The 17,263-nt window shown below is 44.2% G+C and overlaps 1 protein-coding gene across 1 annotated transcript in view; it reads left to right on the top strand.

Annotated features, from left to right (window-relative positions):
* The first annotated feature begins 338 nt into the window (after window positions 1-338).
* The window catches only part of rapgefl1 (Rap guanine nucleotide exchange factor (GEF)-like 1), a 26,579-nt gene continuing 9,654 nt past the window's right edge, over window positions 339-17,263 (top strand). The window contains exons 1-6 of the mRNA XM_030793785.1: window positions 339-756; window positions 11,373-11,451; window positions 14,963-15,113; window positions 15,651-15,748; window positions 16,258-16,370; window positions 17,010-17,177. Of these exons, the coding sequence (XP_030649645.1) occupies window positions 375-756; window positions 11,373-11,451; window positions 14,963-15,113; window positions 15,651-15,748; window positions 16,258-16,370; window positions 17,010-17,177 (991 nt within the window). The 5' untranslated portion in view covers window positions 339-374. The remainder of the gene's footprint in view (window positions 757-11,372; window positions 11,452-14,962; window positions 15,114-15,650; window positions 15,749-16,257; window positions 16,371-17,009; window positions 17,178-17,263) is intronic.

The raw sequence follows: 17,263 nt of genomic DNA, 5'->3' as shown, positions 1-17,263 counted from the left end.
AGACGCGAGGGAGCGGTTGCTCTGAAACGCGTTTAAATATTTTACCGTAGCTTCACAGCTGGTACTTCGGCTACAACATAGCCTGGGCTTCACTTGTAAGGTGTGGATTGTCGCCAGTCGATACACATTGCTGCCTTTGAAACCTTTGTTGATGAAAACAGAAGCATTTGACCGATGGCTCTGTTTTCGTCTTGACACGATCAGGCAACAAGAAGACTGTCTAATATTTTTTTAAACATTTTCTGTTTGAAAGCCTACGTGGCTATGGTAATGTAGACGCATGTAAGTGATTTTTTGCGGCTAGTGTTAGATATCGATCATTAGTTGTAAATATTAGGTATAAGTTAAAGGCCTTATTACGGTATTCTACCAAAATGCCGGCCGGAATGAAGCCTCTTGAAAAGTTTTTGAAGAAACAGACCACTGCACTAACTCGGGCCGGTGGCTTCGGAGACAAGGCAACTGGCACAGGGGCATCTAGGCGACGAGCGAGCTTGTCCCGTGTAGTGCCATTCTTCAGGGAGACTTCTCCAGAGGGTAGTTCGGCCCGAGAGGTGTTCAGCCCGGACACAGAGGAGGCACCTTGCTGGCCATCAGCCACTGCGGACATAAGGAGTCCATCCTTGTCCAGCGACGAGCAGAGCTCCGAAGCGAGCTTGGACACGAGTTGGACCCCGTTGCCTGCAGATACTCCAGACAACCTTGCGCTTGCGCTTCTCGACAGTGTGGCGGGGAAGCGCTTCGGGAACTGCACAGGTAAACTGTCAAGAGTCAGCGCTGCTGCATGTCACACACATGTTACAGTACCATAAAACGACACGAAAAGCACATTTAACAAAAGCACTCAAAGCAAATGGGCTTAGTATGACGCTGAGCACCTGCTTTATGTCAAGCTAAGCTAAGGCGCTGCCTTTATGCGGCTGCCAGGCGCGAGACCTTAACGCATGCATGCATATAAGTGGGTGCGCTACCACGGCAGCCTGCTATTTGTAAAGTTCCCGTATATTCACTTCTTTATTATTGTAGTGAACCCTTTAAGCATCCATGCTGTCACATTGCGAAGTATCAGTGGTGATGTTTTAACGCGAAGGGTCAGAGAGATAGGTCTCGCTGCTCTAACACACAGTATATCAAATGTTACATAATAACACTGGCGTTATTCACGGATTACGATGTAGCCTAATTGGTTTTTACGAAAAGGTACATTGCGTCTTGCCACAGAATTGGAAAATTACAAGTGGAGCATCTCGTTTTTTTCTCTCCTAACTAAATTTGATTCGAATATAGGAGACTGGTCATTCCTCATTTTGCATCATAAACTAAGATTTCTGTTCTCCTCTGATCTCACTCATTTTCTCATGCTATATGTTTGCATTCTGAGATTCTGGGATTGCTTCCAATGCGATGCAGCCATCGTGGAAAGCGCGAGACTTCACGCCAGCAGAACGCGTGCACTTATTTATTAATATATACATAAAAATCGAGGTCACATTTCTCACGAAAAAAGAATTCAAATGAAAGGGAAGGAAAAGAGACCACAACGTCCACTTTTTTATATTTGTTCTGTCTAGTAGTTACTTCGGGTTTTTTTATTTTATTTATTTATTTTTTGCTGTGGGATGGGATGACTGAAAATGTGCATTATAATTGAAGTGATAATTGAAATGATGAGAGAATTAAAAGATGCCAGTCAGTCTTGGTCATACTACTCTTTTTTTTTTTTTAGGGGGGGGGGGGGGGGGTGTGTGTTAAAGATTATTTGGCTTCAATTTGTTACCTCAGACTCACCTGGCAGAACTAGGGAATGTACCAGAATCTGGCATTGGCTCAGTATCATCTCTGGAGTGAAGGAGAAACTAATCTTTACCAGTAGGGACAGCCATCCCAGTGGGGCATTCCAGTGTGGGAACTCCCTTACTGGACAGAATCAGGGGGTTTTCCCATGGTTTGTTCCTCCTGTACGTTGATTGATTGCTACAGGGACTGAGGCTACCAATGACAATGTATTGTAGTTAAGGTCAAGGGAACATTCTCACTCACCCTAACAAACGTACTTTGAAACCTACAAGCCGAGATCTCTGGATGCAGAATCCTATGATTGACAGTCCTGTGGTTTTTTTACTCTGCTCTCCTTGTCTTATTAAAGTGCTGTGTAGTTGCCATTCTAGGTACTTTGCAAAATATGACCAGCAAAAGGTTCAGTTGCAACTCATAGAAGGAAAACACCAAGGATGCAAAAGACTGTTTGTGAGTGTCCACCGTGGTGCGGCAGTGCGCACTGCACATGTGCAGAGATGGTGTTTTTGTGTGGTAACCATGGAAACAGCAGAGAGTCTATGACAAACTGATGTGATGCAGGGTTACCTTGTAATACAGGGCTATGGTGTGTGTTTTATTTTATGCAAATTCTCTTGTTTTTGACCGGGTCAGGACTTAGTTCGTTACGTATAACGCAAGTTCCCTTCGGAACAAATAAAAAGATCTATTAATCTGTTTGCTGCTTGATGTGAAATCAACAATTTGTGAAGGTGTTACTTTTTGCCGTTATATTTTAAAAAACATATTTCTTCTGGGTTCACAAGATTTACTGTTTTATTGACTGTATTTCTGTCTCTCTGAAGAAATGGGCTACCATGGATATTTGTAGGAGTTAGAAAAAAAAAGTATGCAGTCTCTCAAGAGCAAATACACCTGAACTGAAAGTTTGAACAAACAACTTTTTTTTTTCCGACCATATAAGAAGGGACCTGCATTGTCTTTAATACCAAGGATGGTTTTTGAAAATGCTGTGACGTGAAACCAGACAGTTGAACTCAGAAGTCCCCAGTCCAACCAGTTTTTTTTGGGAGCGTCACAAATTGCTGTAAGGTCGTTTTAAGATTGGCTCGAGAACATTTCAAAAAAAAAAAAAAAAGGTGTCGATAATCCAGGATTAGCAAATGATATGGTCCCACATCAACTGCTTCCAGATCTGTAGAGAGGAATCCTGGATTACAGATTCTGCGTGGGATTTTGCTCCCGACTCTCAGAAGCTAAAGCGCTAATCTGCATCAGAGTTGTGATCTGTACCTTTAATGCAGTTCTGTTCAGACACAGTGACACCATGACACAACAAAACCTCATAGACACATTCCTTTTTCGGCACGTCACTATCAGTTACACCCCTAGGCCTGTGACTTCTTCTTCTTCAGAAAAAATACTCACTAAACCAGACAGTAAAAATTACACCGCACCACTGATACGTACAACTGTATTCCCTTTCATTTACCCTCTTTTTGTGACTAATGCTGTAAACACGAAAACCACCACTCTGCTGCTTCCGTGTATACACGACCAGTTTGCGCGTGTTTGCGCCATTCCCGGACTGATAGCGTGGTAGAATTCCATGTGTTTTGAGAGGCTGATGCAGTGCAAGTTCTTTCAGCTGAGCTGTTACCCAGTTGTTATGTAATAATGTTTACTTTTTGCAGTTGCAGGTACTGGTCTAAAGGCAGGAGTGATCCTGCAAACTGGCATATCAAGACACTGTTTTGCACAGCAGTAATAGAAATTTTGCAATAGCAAATGGCAGTCTGACAGGTGAAAAATAGTTGTTAAACTGTTGTTGTGTTACCTGGCAGTTAACAGGTAGTTACAATCCGCCAGTTTGCCAGTTTTTAGGACGTTCTTTCTGAAAGATGTAGTTAATATTCTTAGGTTTTTGGGTGAAGCAAATATTGACATGTTTACCAGTTTCCACCTGAATCTATGAGAAAGAACCAAAAATGGGCAAAAAAACTATGGCCTGTTAGAATTTCCTATGCTAACTGAAGAGTATGAAGACGTCTAAGGTTATGAATAGCGTCTAAGGCTCTCCCTATGAAAACTGAATTTACAATTGTACTTTAGGCATTTGCGCCACACACAAGATATAATACTTCTGTCGTCAACCCCCTGTACATATGTAACCAAAAGCTACCACAATACATTATACTCAACATTATACACTACATTCTGTGGCGTGCTATTGTCAGGGTTAAGAGTCTGTGTACAAGCAATTCTAAACTGGTCTTAAATTGAAGGCGTCACGGTTACTGTGCAGCCCTTCGTCAGACACCAACCAACTTGTTTTGTGATGGACAACCACGAACGCCGAGAAGTCATTTTGTCTCCAGCTCAAGTACTACATGGCATTTATCCTCCATCCCAGATCTCCTTGTCGCGTTGACAGATGCAATTAAAGCGCACACCCACACAGCAGTACTTTAAGAATAGATGGCTATAATCAGAGTAGCCCCTGGAGTCACGGTATCGTTACACCGGTGTGACATCCAAGCTCTGCAAACCGACGATGCCAAAACGGTTCTGCTCAGCCGGTTTTGAAAGTATCTCTTTTATCGCCTTTGGTTTGGGATACGTTGGTTCATCAGCAGACATTGAATCCAACCGTAAGGCCTCCTCAGACGGAGGCCTGTTTCGTACAAAGTCTCCGTCGGCCTTTTATTTATTCCCGGTCGCTCAGTGGGTGGAACGTCGAGAGCGAAGAGGAGCGTGGAGGAGAGACAGAGGTGCAACGTGAGAGAGAGATGGCATGGGTTTGTGTGGGAGGAAGGCAGCTTTTTCTCTCTCTTTTTTTTTTCTGAGATGAGCGAGGGATTAGGGAAAAATGGCTGCCCACTCACTGGCCTCTCTTTGGAAGGGTTTACATAACATCAGGAGGAAGAGCAGACCCCCCACCTTCCTCTTCATCGCTGCGCCCACTCGTTTTGAGCTTAACCACGCACCTGAGCACAGAAGATGTAGAATGGCATGGAAGAGCCAGAGGCCAGTTTTCCTTGCAGAGTGTGTTTTGTGTATACCTGTTTTGTAGCTTTTTGAAGTGTGCTTGCGTTTGTGAGCGTGGGTGCGTTCACACGTGTGAGCCTTTATTTATTTATTTATTTATTTATTTATTTTGTCGTTCGAGTTTTCGGTTTACAACTTGATGCGACAACCTTTTATCTGAAACCGAGGGTTTTATTGTATGTGAACTTTGAATGCATACTCCTGTGTCTGTGTGTGTGCGTGTGTGTCTGTGTGTATGTGCTGCAGACTTTTTGCAAGATGCTGATATTTTTCTTGGTGCATATTTTGTGCACATTTGTATGTGGATGTGTGTTAACACTAATGTGTCTGTGTGGAAAAGAGGTTCTTTGGCTCTGCACCAGTTCACATGGCAACCAGCACTCTGAGAGGGAAGAGTAGGTGGAAGAGAGAAAGAGAGAGAGAGAGAGAGAGAAAGGAGAGAAGAAGGGTTGAGTGGAGGAGAATGAGTCACAGTATCTCAGGCTAAAACTATACTTTGAGAGGACAGTAAAAAAAAAAAAAAAAGACAAAACAAAACAAAAACAAAGCAAAAAGCAAAAAGCCTAAAACAAAACAGTGCCATTGTGGATACTGTACTTATCAAAAAAGGACATCCACAAAACACGCAGATGCCTAGATACAGTGACATCGCGTCGCAGTCACGGTAAAGACGGAGCTGTGTCGAAACGCGGCATGCGATCTGCCCCCCCCCCCCCCCCCCCCCCCCCCCCCTTTGAAGTGACGGCGGTGATTGCTGCCTTTTTCAGTTTGCCACATTTAGCACGCGCGTCCAGATGGCACCGCCGGCCCCGCGAATCCGCGGCGCTGCCGACAGCTGTAATAACCACCCTGGTCTCCTAGCTTCCGCCGCAGGCCGGGCCATCAGGAACAAAATTCACATGTGGCCCTCGGTCATAAACAGTGAAATTACAGGGATGGTACTGCTCTCTGAATTAGCTTAGCAACAGCTACGCGCAGCTGCTCACTCAAGGACTGATCTATGGAGATGATGCTGGGGATACTGGAGTTTTAGCTGGAGTATCTTTTTACTGGGTTGTAAATTGGTGATGAACAATAAATTAAGATTGTACATCATAGAGAGAAAACTTGTCAAATAGTAACTGAATTTTCACTAGGTACAAGTGTATCTTTAAAATACATAGTAAAGTGTCTCGTATTTGTTTATTTTGGTCTGTATAAAACGGATTTTTGGATTAGCCTCCGAGATAACGATAAGGAGGACCTTGGCGTACGTGGACCTCCATACTTTCTTCCTAAAATGTAAAAAGATTAAGATTAAGATGATGATGACGGTTTGAAAAGGCTTCTACACTAAAGTGTTTATCACTGTCTCTTCAGTAAACTCGTTTTTTTTTAAGTATTTGGGCCATCTTAGCTGTCAAAGAGTACGCTGTGCAGAAGCTACGTCTTTGTACGCTTGTGGGGAGGGTTCTCAGGGGATGGGACATGAGAAGTGGGGCACATGATACTTTTAGAAGTTTTTCGTGTGTGTGTGTATGTGTGTGTGTGTTAAATAGTTTATGCCTCATGACTGGTCTCATATCTTATATTCCCACGTCTAATTCTTTAAGTATAGTTACAAGTTGTTCTTGTCATATTTTGTAATGTCTATGAATATTGTGCCACAGTCCTGCGCAGTCAAAATAACTTTCGGATGTCGGCTCAACGCAAGGTCAAAAAAATGCGACGCCGGGCTTCTGAACGGCAGTTTTTGGACGTCTTGGACGTAGAAGCCAGTAGAGGAGGGTTGCAGATATGGTTTTATCCAGTAATTGTGTTTGTTTGTTTCTGAGGCATGCATGACCTTGGAGGCTAATATGTGAGGATGTTTTGGATTGATTCACGGCGCTGTAATTCTTTTATGTCGCCGCGTGTAACAGCAGTGAGTGGCACGTTGCCAGATTTCTACTCTCAGTTGACCAAAGTGCTGAACAAGGCTTCAGAGAGAGTCGCCACTCGGAAACGTCCCTCGAGTACAGTTTGAGTGGGTTAGACTAAAATTGGGCCGCCTCTAATAAAAATCGTGCAGAGGATTCTCAGTCTCCGTCATAAGCTTGTGGATATTTCATCTTTGTCTTTTCTTCATCCTTGTTTGTGTATTATTATCTCATTTTGGGTTAGCTTTTTTTTTTCCACGGCTTTATTCGCTGTGATTAAACACCAGCTTAGAAGAGTGTTTGTTTCACTGATTTCTGCCATTTACCTCTAGCTCATTCTGACTGGTCTGTTATCGGCCGGAATTAGAATTTGATAACGCTTTTGCAAGCATCCAGGCTGCATCCTGTCCTCAGAGACGTAGCACACTTAGCTGTAAATAGTTCATATTACTGTCTATAATTAAACATTTTTGATTTTTTTAGGTTCAACACGTTTTCATATTTGGCTTTACAATAGTTCTCCCCGCGTTTGAGCGTGTGCGTGTTTCGCTCGTGTGTGTGTGTGTGTGACCGTACGCTTGAAAGGATTTAGGATCTGGAAAAAAAAGGCCCCTCCAGTAAGATTTTGCAGAAAGATGGAGATGCATCAGATATGTGAAACAAAAAGCTAAAAGGAAGTGATGTACAATGGATGGGGGGTGGGGGCGTTATGAGCGCGCACCGACATGCCGACTCTCCTCCTCAACATCCAAAGCTCTCATGCCAAAATGCACCAATGTGAGAAAGCGAGCAAATGGTAAAAGAGAGTAATGGAGAAGGGGGGGGGGGGGAAAAAGGGAGAGTGTACGTGAATGGAGGGGGGGTGTGGCTGAGATTGAGATAAGTCCCCCTTGGAAACGGAATCCCTATCACGGTTTATAAAACAAACAAACAAATCGAAAAAACCTCTTGTCCTTTGTCGTTATGTATGTAGGGGATCATTTGAAATGCATGTCCCGAAATCACCATTTTGAATCACCATCTGATCACAATCTCCATTCACAGCGCGTGTGTGGTTTTGGGATGGAGGGTGGAGCGTTGAGAGTGGAGGGGTCAGTTTTTTCCACGCTGCTGTAAGAATGCACTCTCTGACCTCAAGCCTAAAAAGGTCGGAGCGGACTAACCACAGCTGACGTTTACCCCCCACACCCCACCGCTCCCGCCGTCAACTGGGGGAGGGGGGGGGGGGGGGGGGGGCACACACTCTCTCCTGGCCCTAGGGGCTGCCATAAGCGGGAGAGAGAGAGAGAGAGAGAGAGATAGAGGTTTGGGGTGCATCAAGACTGTATGCTCGGCCCCTTTCAAAACTCAGCCAGACAACCTTCCGTTGCTTCCCTCTGCCTGTTGACTGAATGCATGTGGTGTAGGGGGCTGGCTGTGGTTTTTGACCAGGCAAACAAAACACAGAGGAATGCTTTTCACAAATCTTTGTGTCTGTGTGTGTGTGTGTGTGTGTGAGAGAGAGAGTGTGAATGCATAAGAACAGCCTCTCTCAATGCTTTCAGTGCTTTCAACTGAACCACAAACCCATTTATATTCAATGAAGCTTCGGAGTAACGCAATCAATTCAGCTAATCAAGGAGTTGATGATAAGCTGGCAACCTGTATACAGTACGGTAGCTCACAGCCTCAAAAAGTGTCATTTGCATTTTAAGAAAAATGCAGTTTTGCCACACGGTAACTTATTAAAATGTGCAAATCTGCATACGCGCGCATGTGCGTTAAAACAGTTTCGAACACGGCACATTCGTGGCAAACTCGGAGAGCGAAGACGTTATTTGTGTGTTTATTTTCTGCGAGCAAGTGTGGGAGTCAGGGTTGTGCCTTGCTTCAGTCTTTAGTCATAATGAGCAACATGCTCTCTGCCAATCTGGGCAAGAGATTCTCTGCACTTAAAGCTCTATCATACTGTAAATTGTTGAGCTAGAGGAAAATAAGAAGAGAGTGCGGGGGCTGCTGAAGGGTTTAGAGATTTCAAATGAGGGGGGGGGGGGGGCGAAGGCAAAAGAGGGGGACAATTTTTCAAGGTTTAGTTAGGCTTTTATGTCTCCTTTTACCTTCTGACAGGCTCCAAAAAAAAAGAAAAAGAAATGACCCAAACATAGCCTCAACGTTTTTTTTTTGTTTATTTTTTTTGGCATTTATCGACGTGATCTATTGTATGGAAATGCTTCTACGTCAGATTATGCTGCGGACCTACAACAGGGCTGTAGCCAATATAACCTGGTTTTCCTGACTTTGCATACTATTTGCTTTTTTTGTGGGTTCCTCAGCTTGGCTCTCTGTCTGCCTGTCTGTCTATTTCTCTCTCGCTCTCTCTCTCTCGCTCTCATATCTGCGTCCTCGCCCGCCCCTCCCTTCTTGGGTCTCTGTCACCCTGCAGCCACTCAACGCAGTGTTGCCCTGGCAACCATGGGAAACCTGCTTCTGCAAAGAGGTGGATGTGGCCCCCACAGACACGCCCACTGCAGCACATGAAGGGTGAACTCAGTCTCACACACACACACACACACACACACACACACACACACACACAAAAACGCAGTTCTTACAAACACTCAGCAGTAAAGATCTTCGTAAACAAATCTTTATTTCTCCATGGAGTGTCGAACAGAAAATGGAAAATTGCGGTTTTGCCGGTGTCAGGCATCATGTTTGGTTTTGTTGCAGTCAACAACAACAAAAAAAAGTGTTTTGTAATCACATGTCGCTGGTTGAAAGGCTATTTTTAATTCTGTCAATTCAGAATCCAAAAATAGTTGATTTTTCTCTTTTTACTAATACACAACCTCATACAGTATGAATAGCTCTGAATTCGCTATTGAAAGTTCTGGAAGATGGATAACATGTCTCTCAACACAACTTATTCATCCATAGATTCATTGTTTCATTATAATTTCCCAAAGCTCCCGGTGGTCTCTTTTGTCCCTAATATACAGCTCCGTGCAAGTGTCCTTTCTCTTCTAATTCCAGGAGTCTCTCATTGTGGGAATGTCTCACCCATTAAAAAAAAAAAGACAACTTAAAAAAAGAAAAGAAAAGTGAGAAACAGGCATGTCTGAACCAGCCAAGTTCAGCTCACGCACATCGGATTGAATTTTTTCACTACAGGCTTCCGTGGACCCCTCCCCCCCCCCCCCCCCCCCCAAATCAACAATCAACTCATTCCTCACATCACCTCAAGTAGAAATTGCCTTCAAGTGCCAGTTTTAGTGTCAGCTTTCTCATTCATTCAAAACCCAACTAATCCCCACCTCTAACTCAAACCAAAAATAAAGAAAGAGTGAATGTATGAGCTGTCAACTATTTCTACAAATGACATCCGCTAAGGAACAAAAGTTCTTTTTTTTGTTTTGTTTTGAACTTCTTGCCTCATGATGAATCTTCAAAGTTTCCCCCCATCCTCCTCAAGAGCTGCCAGTGTTTGTAGATCGAGGTTTAACTGAAAGCAACCGTTCATCCTCGATGATGAGGGAAACCGTTCCAGGTCTGTGGATTTTTGTGAGGGGAAATGGACTGTTTTGACTGATTTGGGGTCAGAGTGTGTGCTGCTGTTGGAAAGGTTTCCTGTCTAACGATGTACTCAGGTCAATGGCATTTAAAACTCGCGCGGGCTCTTTTTCACCGTGGCTTTTAGTCTGCGTGTTGTTTCGAAAACCTGATCTCGGACTTAACGTCTCGTGAACTCTGATGCTCCGTTCCTCCCATCATGGGCATTTAAGAGGCGAATATGTTTCCATGTGACTGTAACATCTTGTGTCGTGACAGATCTGTGCTGCTACAGGTGATGCATGCAGGAGCTAAACAGGTCTAATGTGCATTTTAACGATTTTGGAAAAATGATGAAGAAAAATCTTCCACATAATGGAATGGAGTTACAGTCATTTCTGTTCACATACCATTGTCCTCTATTCATCTGCTGCGTATAATTTTCATAATTCATATTAATCTTATTACGTGGTAATAAAGATATTGGTGTATAATATGATATGTAAAACAGGGTACTGCAGCGTCTCTGAATCATCTTTTCACGGAAAGGGAAGTTTTAAAACGGAGAACTATTATCTGTCTGGAAGAATGTCTAATATAGCAGATATGACTCTCTGAGTCACATTTAGGAAGGTCTTGGAGTCTCAGACAGAACGTGGTTTGAATGCAGTAGAGCTTTACAGCAGCAGTGTGTCTGCAGACTGAAACTGGGACATTAAAACAGGTGGCTGTTTAGTCAGAAAACGATTTATTTTACCCCCAAAGTCCGCAGTGCCCGAGATTTCAAAGCAAACAGGAGGCACACTCAAAGAGAGCCATGAACAAGCACACACACATAATTCTATTAACCAAACAAAAAATGGAGGCCACGACCGGTTATACAAGTACAGCTGTGACAGGAATTGTGTACAGCGTATAATTAATACGTTTTCCTCTTCCCCGCTCACACACACACACACACACACACACTCACTCACTCGCTTTTTCTTTCTCAGCCGCCAAATTCAAAATCCAAACTCAGTCAATGGTTTTGTCAAACTGTGGAGGGGAGTTTTTTGTGGTTTTTTCACCAAAATATTAATGACTTTCTCTCTCGCTCTCTCCCTCTCTCTCATTTTTTAGAAATACTCCTGGACGACTTTATGCTGACACACCCTATCTTCCTGGCCTCCGACAGGTTCCAGCAGGTCCTGCTTCAGCAGTATCCTTTCCCGCTTACCTGCCAGTCCGAGTGTCAACACCGTTAGTATTATGAATACTTTCAGCGCGTACATATAACCATACAACCGTCAAGCCCTTCTCGAGAAAACAGTTGCTCGCCTTCACAACATGAAAGATTGTTTCCTGCTAAACGCTCAGCATTTTTCTGTCACGTCGCCTCACGCACCAGTGCCAACCCAGACGTGTTATCATAAGCAATTCAGTATAGTTAGCGCTGCTATACAATACAGTATAGTGTAGAGTTAGCAGTATAGTGCTAGCGTTCCTTTCTTTCCTGTCTCTTTTACCGACAAAGTCGTGTTGAAAATGTTTTGGGCCAAACGATTTCTACGACGTTGACTCCTCAGTCGGAGTTACAGAATTTGAGTTTTATCGTGGAATTTGTGTCTGTTAATTGCTGTAAAACTCAGACTAAAAACACGCGTTTATAATATCGCTTCTGCTCGCTGTTTTTAACCGTGGTACGAGTTCTTGCAGGCTTTAGGGGGGAAAAAAAATTTCAGTGACGCAATGGAGTACGGTAACCAGGGTTGTTATGTATGCCTGACTGGAGAGACTGCGTACTATTATTTCACTATCACGTTTGAGACCTTAGCCAAATAGAACAGCTGCAGAAGCATCAAAGACATTATAAAACAACATGTTACAAGTCAAACAAAATTAAAGCAACGTGTTCTTACCTATTTTCAAATTGGGTAACGGTAATTGTGGTACCTTTTTCTAGCTTATTTTTAAACTGGAGGAGGAAAAAAAAAAGAATTCAGGAATATGCAAACTGTAAGATAAACTGATTTCATTTATGTCTTTGATAATTGAACTTTCTACCAGTTGGAAAAAAAATATATTGGTCCAAAAACAAAAAATAAAAAAAATAAAATTGGTGAACAGCTGAGAGTAAAGAACCCTCAAAACCGAAAGGCAACTAAAAAAATTCTCCACTAAAAGGAGCCATCTCTCTTTTATGGGGGCGGGGAGAGGGGGGGGGGGGGGTGTTGCGGTTTAGGTTAGCTGTTGAGTCAAAACACTTCAGATTTGGGTTGAAAAACTCTAACCTCACCCACAGCGACTCTCCTCAAAACAATTTCTATTTACAACACTGCTCCTTCTCTAATAAAGGAGAAAGCTTGATAATCAAGATGGGAAATATCTGCTCTTTAGCAAGTGTGTGCTGTGAAGTTGTGGGTTTGTGTATGGGTGGATAAGACACCCTTTGGTTCCCCCAAACCCCCACTCTCTAGTCTGACCTACATTTCATACATGAGTGGGGGGGTGGTGGTGGTGCGGTGTGTGTGTGTGTGTGGAGGAGGCGGGGGAGGGAGGGGGGATTCTAGTCCTGTGAAGCATTGCGCCAGACTACAATGGTTGTCTATGTGCCGTCTCGACAGAGACGCGGCACACAAAGCTATGCCTTGGGAGGCCTTGATGCATGCCTCGCTGCTTCTAATGTGGCGTGTCTGGATCACAACTAGTTGGGGTGCCCCAAGTGTGTTATGGGGGGGGTGGGGTCGTGGGCCATGTTCTGTAAGCCATGATCATTGATCTTCTCCCCCCCCCCCCCTTCTCTTCTCTTCTCTTCTCTTCTCCTCTTTCTCTTTCTCCTAATCTCCTAACTATCTCTTTCCTCTGCTGTTTCTCTTCCTCCTCTTCTTCCTTTTGGCTGGACCCAATCCAACTCTAATCAGATCTTGTGTTGTGACAACACGTTTGCTTCCTGCCGAGGGGGGAAAACAAAGAGAAACCTCAACCCCACACCCCCCCACCCCACCCTCCCCATTACATTTTGCTCTCTTCCCACCGCAGATTAATCGAAAGAAAAGATTCAAGTCTTACTTAGCAACGGTGGTTTCGTCCACTGAGTGCTCTCTGTCTCTCTCTCTTTCTCTTTCTCTCTCTCTCACACACACACAAGCACACACATCCAAACACACACACACACACAAACGCACACTCATATGTACACAGCTATACACACTTCAAGTGTTTGAACCATCAAAGCCTGAAGGCTTGATGTTCTATTGCACTGAGCTGGCCTCCCTCCAAAAACCACCGTTGGAGCTGAAGGCCAGCATTTGGAGAGCAGCAGCCAAGGAGCTGGACCCTAGCAGAGGCTGCTGCTGCTGCTGCTGGATGCTGGATGTTGGATGCTTGAACAGAAGCGGCTGGCCGTAGATATAGAGTTACCAGACCTGGAATTCCATCAAAGGCAGCAGCGGTCAGTCAACGTCAGATGGAAATAGCATGTTTTAAATTTAGGCGCATGGTGTCAGAGAGAGGAGGCTTTTAAAATTAGCTAAGGAGGTCAAGAATAGTCTGCTTAAAACTGGCCACAATTTCAGGTGTCCTAATTGTAACTCATGTGTGTGTTTGTGGGTGTGTGTGCGCGGGCGCGCGCGCGCGCGTGTGTGTCTATACGTGCATATGAGAGAATCTGCACTGGCGGGTACGGTACAGCTAATCAGAGCATCCAGTTCCCGATGGCAGGCCTCCAACAGAATTTTGAATGACTGGTTTCGTGGAAATTTTCAGATTTCGCCACGTTAAAATTCAGCGCCAGACATTTTAAACGGCAGAGCTTTTAACCCCGCGTCACATTCGAACATTTGAAAGTAAGGGCAGCATGACACGGCCGGAGTCAAACTAGCGATACTGTGCCCCGGAGCGACTTTGGCTGCCTTTCCACACCGTGTCATGACCCCTTTTGGTTGTGTTGTGCAATGAGCTGGGAGGAGGGCGTGGTTGGTGCGACGGGATGGGTGTGCTCCTTTGCTTTTTTACCGCTGTTTCGCAGGCTGTAATTACGCCTGCCGTCTGGACCTCGCCGTACATTTTGTTTTTTTTCCCTCTCCTTACACGTGTGTCTGTTTGCTCCGACGCGGCTGCTGTTTTGTTTGTGTGCGCGTGGGCGTGCGCGTGTGTACTGAGATATTAATACAGCGGTGGTTACACACGTGTATGAAAAGTATTTGTGAGTAAGTCGGAGTGTGTGTGTGTGTATTTGTTGGATATGTGAGTAAGCGAGCTGTGCAATTTCTCGGTTGATCTGTTTTTTTTTTTACTTGAAGTCATGTGTGTTCTTTCGAAGTACAGTATATTCTAAACAGCAGAAGTAGAAAAAAAAAACGATCTTGCTTTGAGCACTGTATAGTATCTGACCTAAAACAACCCCAAATAAGTAAGAAATCAACTCATTTCTGGAAAAAAAATCTACGAAAAAAAGTAGGCAGCATAGTTATAATCCAGTTTTTATTATGTTGACACGTTGGGTTGAATATACAGTACTCTAAATCAGCTTCGTCGTGAGGGATTTCTGTATAGATTTTTGTTGTTTCATTCACTGTCCGTAGTTTAGAAAGATGGCAGATTCATCAAGCCATTTGTGTTCTGTGGGCAGATGCATCTGGCCATTCGTCTATGTGGGCACTGCGTGTGTGTGTGGGTGTGTGTGTGTGTGTGTATTTGTCCTGGTGGTTTTCCCTTGACTCTGGTCCCAGGTTTGGTGCAGAGGGGAAACAGGGCGAAGCCTGGCCCAGCTGGGATGGCGTGGAGCGGAAACAGGCCGTGCTGAGCGTGGCCTTCCGTTACCTGGACACGTACAGAGAGCTGCTGCAAGAGGAGGGAGACAGGTCCAACAGCTTCCCAAAGGTAAGTGGACAAACACACACACACACACACACACACACACACACACACACACACACACACACATGTAAGCAGATGGACTAAAAACAGGAGCTTGCTATGTTGCAAAGAGGTCAACATAAAACAGCTCAGTCTCACAGCAGCTCCACTTGAGCTGTTGCGTCGAGTCTTGGCAGGAGACGGTGTGAGGTTGCCATGGTAACGGGAACCTACTGAGCAGTGCCCACTTTGGGGGAAGTTTATCGGGTTTTTTTTGCCAGCTTTCCTCATAAAAATGCATTTACCTCTCATTCTAACACACACACACACACACACACACACACACACACACACACACATTCCTCTCCTTCAGTTCACACGTTTCCATGTTCCCTAACCACTTATATATCAGAGCTGTATATGTGTAGTTTATATACATCAGCCAAGTGGATCTGTAGACCTACATCCTTCAGACAATTTATAGCCTAGCTAAAATAAACACACACAAACACACACACACACTTCATATCTCTTCTCCTAAGCAATTCTTCGTGTACACAGGAGCTGTATCTCTGTGCTGTGCAAGAACTCAGTCGGTTCCCTGAGCTTGTGGAGGATGTTCTAAAACTCCAACGCTGGACAGAAATACTGCATAACCAGTGAGTGACTGCTCAAGAGAATTGTTTCCCCTAAACTAAAAATATATTACAAAAAAAAAAAAAAAGGTCATCTGTTTTAAACTATACAGCCAGGGGGTTCCATCCGGCACTTAATGCTCTGTTCATGTGGTTTTGCTTTGGTTGTACCATTAAACACCCACCAACTGGGCAATAAACCCTGTATATTGTAAACCCAGTTGAAGGGATGAGATGATGAATGGATACAATATCCCGAACTCCCGGTTTATGAAAAATCCAGAAAAAGTAAACAATACTTTTGATCCTTTATATATATATATTCCTATGAATAAGTACATCCATCTGTAATATTTGATTTTATTGTAACTCAGACTTTCTCAAAGTTGTCGTCATTGCTTGTCATTGCTTTGTTACCTGTTGATAGACTCTTTAGCTTTATGTCATCATTCTTTAATTGAACCATTAGAGGTTTGCCTAAATTGAGAGATTTCCTGATCGAGGTTTTTTTTCACCCCGCTCTCGGTATCCAGAACGGAGGAAGACAAGGACAGTCGAAAGAAGCAAGTGCGTCCGCTCTTCCGACATTTTCGCCGAATCGACGCTTGCCTGCAACCTCGAGAGGCCTTTCGCGGCTCGGACGAGAGTGAGTTAAATGGAACGGGATGGGATGGGACGGGGAGGGGGGGGGCGACTGGAATTTGAGTTTTAAAATTAGGTCACAGTGCCTCACGGAGTCTGCCAAGTTTCATCGCGTTACTCGAAGCTCGATTGATCGGCAGAATCGACTCGGTAGTGAATCAAGCCAAGCGATTTCCTAGACCGTAATCAATAACCAATTTACAAGAACAAAAAAAAATGCTGACCGGAGAGATTTAGCGCCGTGGAGAGATTTAGCACCGTGGCCCTGGGTTACAAACAGGAAACAAACATCGGAGTTCTGTATGTAAATGGTTTACAGCATGGATAATAACATTACTTGCTTTCAGAATGATAAAGATTAGAAATAGGTGAGAGAACACAAGTATACCTCATCTTTCCATGTGGAGGGTAGGTCATAGTAACAAATGTACAGATGTGTGTCGAGCTGAAAAAACTGTTAAAAAAAGATCTTGTCCTGAATGCGCTTTGCAACATGCTGTGGAGAAAACGGAAAGATTTGACCTCACAGGTGACGTTATGTTAAAAGAATCAAAACGAGAATCAGGTGTACCGTACTGAAAGCACAACATACAGCGCTGGACTGCATCGGCACGTCACTGTAACCAGACTCTGCCCTGTGTAGTCTTCTGCAGGGTATACACACCAGACCACTCATACGTGACCATCCGCAGTCGGCTGTCCTGCCGCGTGGGGGAGATCCTGGCTCTGGTTCGAGAGAAGCTTCAGTACAGCGAAGACCAACCTACTCAACCCGGAAATCTCATACTGGTGGCCGTCACCTCCTCTGGAGGTAAAAGTGTGTGTCTGTCTGTGTGTGTGTGTGTGTGTGTGTGTGTGTGTGTGCACTCTGAGACAGTACGCCTACAGATCCACATA

Source organism: Chanos chanos, chromosome 16 (genome assembly GCF_902362185.1).
Source record: "Chanos chanos chromosome 16, fChaCha1.1, whole genome shotgun sequence".
In the NCBI taxonomy this organism is placed as follows: Eukaryota; Metazoa; Chordata; class Actinopteri; order Gonorynchiformes; family Chanidae; genus Chanos; species Chanos chanos.
The sequence above is the reverse complement of the archived record's forward strand: the minus strand, read 5'-3'. Positions and strand labels throughout refer to the sequence as shown.